Genomic DNA, 7,401 nt, shown 5'->3' with positions numbered 1-7,401 from the left:
GAGGTTCTTCTGACAACTAGCTAAGTAGTAAAGTCATCTCTTTTTATTTTTGGGAGCTACTCTTCACAGGTTTTCAGATATAGATGAAAGGCAAATCAGGATGGCAAAACTTTAAAGGGGTATTACAGTTCTGATAAATGATCAATGTGTGATTAGATTACTGGGACTCCCATCAATCACTCACCAATTAACATCAGTGTCATAGACTTTTAATAGACTGTCAGTAGCTCAATGTACTTACACACTATATAAACTATCATGCCAAAGTTTTCTTGTAGAAAAAATAGGCAAAAAAACAAACAACCTAAATGAAAAACAAATTGAAGAAAAGTGGTCAAAGAATGTAGTGATTCATGCTATTAAAATGACCCAGGTTCATGGTGTGAACGTATTCATGAGAAATTTCTTTGCCTTATCAGTTTCCTTTTGCAGTGGCAAGCAGATGAAAGGGGGGGTGCAGTGTGTTTGCCTGCATGGCCAGGCTGGTGCACATAACTTGTTTACAGGGCTTTGCTTTGCCTTCTCTTGTAGAAGTTTATTGTATTAAAAAGGTCACCGTGTTTCTTCCCCTTCTTTCTTGTTTCTGGGAGTCACGTGACGCTGACAGGTCCTGCCTATTGAGAGGCAGACCACCCACATGGAAGACGATGGAGCTGCTTAATAGAAACAGTCATGTAATTGTGAGAGCTTCCAGCACTCTGCAGAATGCCTGCACACCAGAAGGATTATTACACTCTCAGTTCCTGATGGCAGAGAACTGATGTGATCTCAAAAGTCCCCCCCCCCCCCCAGGATACAGGGAAAAAAGATCATCTTCCATTTCACTGGGGCTTAGCACATGAGAGAAGGGACTTGATGGTAAGTACAATGATATGCTGAATTGCATGAAGGAACTTAGAAAGCTGGGGGATAATAACATAAATGACTCTCTGGAGTGGGATGTTGGCAAATGGCACCAGCTGTAGTTGTGATCTTGCTACTGCTGAGGAGCAAAGGGAGGGCAGAGATGGGTTGGCAGGGTGTATGTTTGTGGATACAGGATCTGGGAATGGGGATTAGGTGGTGTAATAAGGAGAAGTTTGGAGAGATCATGGTGTACTATAAGCTACAAACTCTCCCATGTAGTAACGCTGAGTGTACTCTTTTCCAGGGAATGTTCACTATCATTTTACTGCTGTATCTTAGCATTACTTGCACTTTGTAGACTTCCTAATCATGGATCTTGGTAGTTTTGGGTTTCTTGTGTGTTCTGTGTGTGACAAGAGGGGATTTCTTGGTGACATTGTTTTATAAAAGGTGTATCTAATTGTGGTGGAGATGTCTATTATCTGGTAATATCTTTGGACAGCGAAGGTATTGTAGGACACAGGCTTGAAATCAAATCCTCTTGCAAAACTCCCAGATAGAAAATTGACAGGCAGATCAGTGGGAGATGGAAATGTCCTGCTCCCAGTTTTTTCATCTTTATTTCACCCACACACACATTATACCTTTTATACTCTCAGTGTAGAAAGTCCTATTGAATTATGTAGGCGTGATGTGTAAACCGGATTAGCTGTATGAAAGAGGCATACAATGAAGAGGAATTGTTTTACTTGCCATTCACTCCTCACGCTTATATCTCTAATAAATGTGTTACTTCAGCAGAGAGTCAAAGGGATGGTGTCTCCCAGGATTGCACTGTTAGTGATCTGGCTTATGAAAAGTCTTCTTCTGTCCTGGGCATCCTGGTTTACTTGGACATTCTGGCCACTATATGCTAATAAGCTGTATATTATATATACTTTTTACCAGCAGTGTTACACTGCCATCAGTGATGGCCACTGTCAAAGCGCTATGAAGAGTTGTCAGTCTAATGCACCTACCTATGCCATGTGTAATTGCATTGTAACTTGTAATTGAATGGTCTACTTCTATCAAAAGCCTATAGGCATTATGGTAGCATATGTACTGTCTGGAAGTTATTCAACATATCTTATAACCTGCACAACTCCAAGAAGTGTAAAACTGGAGATGTAGAAATGCATTGGTAGTAAAGGTATATGCTAAGGATTATAGTGTGAACACAGGTTTCATCAGATCTATATGCATTGTATCATGGAGGCTGATACTATCTGCTATGTAATTTATTAGTGTTCATAACCTCTAATTGTTGCACCATGTTATCCATTGGTTCACTAATAGCTGGTGTCTCTACTACTAATATACAACAGATATCACTTCACTGCAGGTGAGGTGAGTGACTGCCATTGTCTCCCAGGATCCCTATTCTAGTTGTGCCAGGAAATTCCCATGTGGAATCTGTCACAAAATGTTTGATTAGTTTCCAGAAATTTGACCACAAATTAAGTGTTTTTTGGACTATCAGTGGGTCAGCTTGTAAGGAAGCAGGTGCAGAGTATAGGCAAACCCAGTGGAACTAGCAGAGATGAATCAATAATTCTGTACTATTACTAAAAATTTGGGATTAATGCCAATATAGATTATGTGAGTGCTTTATATAGAAGGCTCAATGTTGTAGTCATATGTAGCAGTTATCATGGTCAGCCTTGTTGACTCTCATTAGATATGCTACACATGTTTTAATAATTTGTAACCTCCAGTGTAGATATGAGAAGAGAAGCCTGATCACCTGCATCAAGTTACCCTTTATCTTTTCTCCACATCCCACCCCAGAAATGAAGAAGACACCTTTGTCATGTCTTTCCTTGCTACACATCTGTGGCATCCTAAGATTTAGCAGAAGTTAACAAAACCTGGTGTACATGTCCAGGGCATGCATTTAAAAAGCCAGCAAAGCTTACACATGTAAAAAAAGGGGCAGATTGATTAGGAATAGTATTATGGCCAGGGATGCAGCACTCAGTAAAACAAATTGGGGGCAGGAATGCCTCTGACCACCCAAGTTGAAGCAGACTATTACAATGACACCTCTTCCTCTTTTTAGAACATTACTCAAACAAGGCCAATTATATCCCAACAGTAATTCATCAGTTGCATATGAAGGAGACTAGACCACAGGGAGAGAATCATTAAGATAGTACTTGTTTAGTGCTAGCCTACTCATAAAGCTCCGCAAGCAGCACAAAGAATTTGCTGGCAGCGCTATTTTAGGTCATTTTGGGAAAGTTAACCACATAGAGGTGCAGGGTGCCTTCCACTAATTACCACTCCCAAAACCTAGTATCGTCAATGGAACATGTTTCTTGCCAGTCTGCTTTCCTGTGTGTGAGTGATGACGAGTGTCAGTGGTTATAATTTATCTTGTGCCCAGACTGTGGGGTTGGCCAGGCCCATGAGTGCAATGAGTGTACAGTGTTAGCTCAGCTCATACATGGTGGCTGGCAGTCGATTCGATTTCAGTCATTGCTTCATTCATAATAATGTTCTAGGGCATCGGATATACTCTTGCCATAGTTTTATCAAGCAGCCTAGAACCCAAAATATTGTAGCATTTGTTCCAACTAATGTCATGCTGAAATGTTAAGTTTCTTTGGAGCCTCATCTTCACAAGTTCACAATTTAAATAATGGGACAATTTGTTAGGCTGAGACTCCACAACAAATAGATGTGATTTATCACCATGGAACCATATAGGTTGATTAATTAGTAATATATCTTACTAGTAGTGAGACACAAGACTCCAAATCCCATGCACAAGACATAGATTTAAAACGCATCATTCTGGATGCCTGTAGCCACCACTAGAGGGAGCTTCGGTTATAGGTAGATGAAAGCCTAAACCGTCTCCTCTACCCTTTTGGCACCTAAAGAGGCTCTGTCACCATATTTCACAAGAGAATCTGCAGACACTAGACTTCATGAGGCTGATGTGCTTACTTAGAAAATTAATGTAAGATAAGCTGTTTGGGGTATGTGCACATGTTAAGTATTTGCAGCAGTCATACCCCTTTGTGAAAGTTTCCCTGTCAAACATTAAAATGAATATGTTGTGAGTCCAGCTCTAGGTGAACTCATAAATGTTCATTTTAATTTTGCAGTCATTTTGACATGGATTTTTAAATTAACAGTCTCATCAGATCTGACAGATCCATGTTATAATGTATGAGTTTGTATCAGTCTGAATTGTAAAATCTTGGACAGATCTACTTTAAGAGTGCATGTTCCCGAAATGCTGCACTACTATTGAGCAAAACCAGGATGCAGTTGTGGTTAATCAGCTCTTTTCTGAACAGTGAAGTGATGGAAAACTTAGTAAACTCGCACTTACTTCTTTCATTGTCAAAAAACAAACAAAATAAAACTGGCGTCTGGATTGAACTTTTCGCTAGATCAAATTTCCTGACATATACTTCCGATCTATGCCACTGTGGCATAGATGTAAGTCGATTGCTCATTTGGTGACAACTATTCTTCTTGAGCCTCTCTACAGACATGTACACTCAGCTCAGCCGAGCTTTCGTATGCCCTCAATGGGATGAGGGGAATATGTGATGTGTATGGAAGCAGTTTACCTACTGAGAGAGCAAAGCATTAGGTATGATGAAATCCAACATGCCGGATCTTTCTCTCCTTTGACATATACTGTTGGGGACAGTAGGGGCACCCCAATCCACGCTAGATGGTCAGCCATCTTTTTTCTCATGTATCTGGCTACCTTAAAGGGGTTGTCTGGTCAAAACCGATAAGTCTGCAGTCACTCTGTGTGACTGCAGACTTATGAATCTCCCCAATTCACGCACTATACTTCATGGAGTCGCTGGTTTCAGACCCGGTAATGGAGGGTATGTATGAGTTATACATACCTCCAGCCAGTCGGCGCCGCCTTGCTCCATACAATTGTATTGAGCCGCGGCCGTCTAGTGACATGGCCGGCCAGTGGGCGTGTTCAACTAGAGGGCGCAGCCTCGCTCCTTACAAGTGTATGGAGCGAGGCCACGCCCACTGGCCAGCAGTATGTATAACTCATACTTACCCTCCAGTCCCGGGTCAGAAACTGGCAAATCCCCACAGCGCACAGTGCGTGCACAGGGGGGATTCATATGTCTGCAGTCACGCAGAATAACTGCAGACTTATCGGTTTTGACCAGACAACCACCCTTAAGAGGTGTTAGGATGCATTTATATGCTCTGGATATATATGCTCTGGAGGTTTTTAGCTAAGTATATACTGCATTTATACGCTCTGGAGGTATTCGCCATGAGAGGTGATAGGCTAAGTACACACTGTATTTATATGCTCTGGATATATAAGCTCTGCAGGTATTTGCCAGACACTGACTACAGCCAGAATGGATGCCGGGGCATCTGTCCACCATAAGAACCCACTGTAAAAATACTGCATAATATACAGGTGCTTCTTACAAAATTTGAATATCATCAAAAAGTTAATTTATTTCAGTTCTTCAATACAAAAAATGAAACTCATATATTATATAGAGTCATTACAAACAGAGTGATCTATTTCAAGTGTTTATTTCTGTTAATGTTGATGATTATGGCTTACAGCCAATGAGAACACAAAAGTCATTATCTCAGTAAATTAGAATACTTTAGGCTATGTGCCCACGATGCAGAAATGAAGCAGAAAATTTCTGCATCATTTCTGCATCTCCCTGGCAGAAAAAACGCATGCAGATTGTGCATGCGTTTTTCCTGCGTAATACATGCGGATTCACATGCGTCTCCGCATGCGGATTGACAAGCGCTTTCAAAGCGATTTTAGCATCACTTTGAAAGTGCTTGACAACTAGGTCACACTATATAAATCCATGCAAACAGCATGGATTTATATACTGTGACCTTTAGAATGGTTAAAAATAAAAAAATAAACCTTGATACTTACCTTCCGATGGCCCGGGGTGTGCTGCTGCGCTCGTTCCTGGCTGCCGGGATATCGCGATGCCCTGTACTGAAGGACCTACCGTCACATGACTGTGACGTCACCGCAGGTCCTACAGTCCAACGCGATGTGCCGGCAAAGGAGAAGGAGCGCAGCGCGGGCTGCCAGAAGGTGAATATAATCTTTATTTTTTATTTTATTCTTTTTTTTATGGTACCTGGGTGTGGAGGAGAGTCTCCTGTCCTCTACACCCGGGTACCATCCGCACATTAGAACGCGCCAATTACGCAAGTACAGATGCAGTCTTGCGGAATTGGCGCGTTCTAATGCAAGTCAATGGCGGCGAAAACGCTGCGCTTCCGCAAAATTAATGGACATGCTGCGGATTTTTGAGCGCAGCAGAAACGCTGCGGAAAAATCAGAAGGCTTACCATGCGTTTATCATGCGTTTACGCTGCGGAAATTTCCGCACCAAAAACGCATGAAATACGCATCGTGGGCACACAGCCTTATAACAACAGCTTGAAAAATGTTTTTAATATCCAAAATGTTGGCCTTCTGAAATGTACACACATGATCAAAATTGTTGGTACCCCTCGTTTAATGAAAGAAAAACCCACAATGGTCACAGAAATAACTTGAATCTGACAAAAGTAATAATAAATTAAAAATCTATGAAAATGAACAAATGAAAGTCAGTCATTGCTTTTCAACCCTGCTTGCACAGAATTTTAAAAAAAAATTAAACTCATGAAATAGGCCTGGACAGAAATGATAGTAGTCTTAGGCTGTGTGCACACGATGCGTTTTTTAAGCGTTTCCGCAGCGGCAAAAACGCTGCAGAAACGCTTAAAAAACGCATGGTAGAAGGTCTGCCATGTTCCCCAATGCTGTGCACATGCTGTGGAAATTTCCGCTGCGGATTATCATTGCGGAAAAAAACGCAGCACTACCAATTATTTTGCGGAAGTACTGCGTTTTCGCCGCCATTGACTTGCATTAGACCGCATGGATTACGCATCACTGTATCTGTAGATGCCCATTCCATGCGTTCCAATGTGCGGATGGTACCCAGGTCTAGAGGAGAGGACACTCTCCTCCGGACCTGGGTACCATAGAAAACTGTAAAAAAAAGAATAAAATAAAAAATAAATATATACTTACCTTCTGGCGGCCCCCGCTGCACTCATCCTTTCATGCCGGCAGCTAGCGATGGACTGAAGGACCTGCGCTGACGTCATAGTCATGTGACGGGTCACGCGACGCTGACGTCGGCAGGTCCTTCAGTGCAGTGTACCGCGATGTGCCGGCAGCCAGGACGGAGCGCGAAGCTAGACTCCGGGGGCCATCGGAAGGTAAGTATATATTTATTTTTTATTTTTTAACAGTCTTTGGGTCACAGTATATAAATTCATGCCATTTGCATGGATTTATATAGTGTGACCAAGTTGACAAGCACTTTCCAAGTGATGCTAAAATCGCTTGGAAAGCGCTTGTCAACCCGCATGCGGAAATGCATGTGAAGAACGCTTCACTTCCGCATGTCCCTGGCAGGAAAACGCATGTACAATCCGCATGCGTTTTTTTCTGCCAGGGAG

General features: G+C 42.0%; 1 protein-coding gene across 1 annotated transcript in view; it reads left to right on the top strand.

Annotated features, from left to right (window-relative positions):
- Positions 1-627: 627 nt before the first annotated feature.
- Positions 628-7,401, top strand: part of PTCH1 (patched 1) — a 123,685-nt gene continuing 116,911 nt past the window's right edge. The window contains exon 1 of the mRNA XM_073670979.1: positions 628-858. Within this exon, the coding sequence (XP_073527080.1) occupies positions 856-858 (3 nt within the window). The 5' untranslated portion in view covers positions 628-855. The remainder of the gene's footprint in view (positions 859-7,401) is intronic.

The sequence above is a fragment of the Phyllobates terribilis genome, unplaced genomic scaffold (assembly GCF_046119375.1).
Source record: "Phyllobates terribilis strain yellow unplaced genomic scaffold, ASM4611937v1 Scaffold_1__5_contigs__length_1240528914, whole genome shotgun sequence".
Classification (NCBI taxonomy): Eukaryota; Metazoa; Chordata; class Amphibia; order Anura; family Dendrobatidae; genus Phyllobates; species Phyllobates terribilis.
This window is presented reverse-complemented; position numbering and strand designations above follow the sequence as displayed.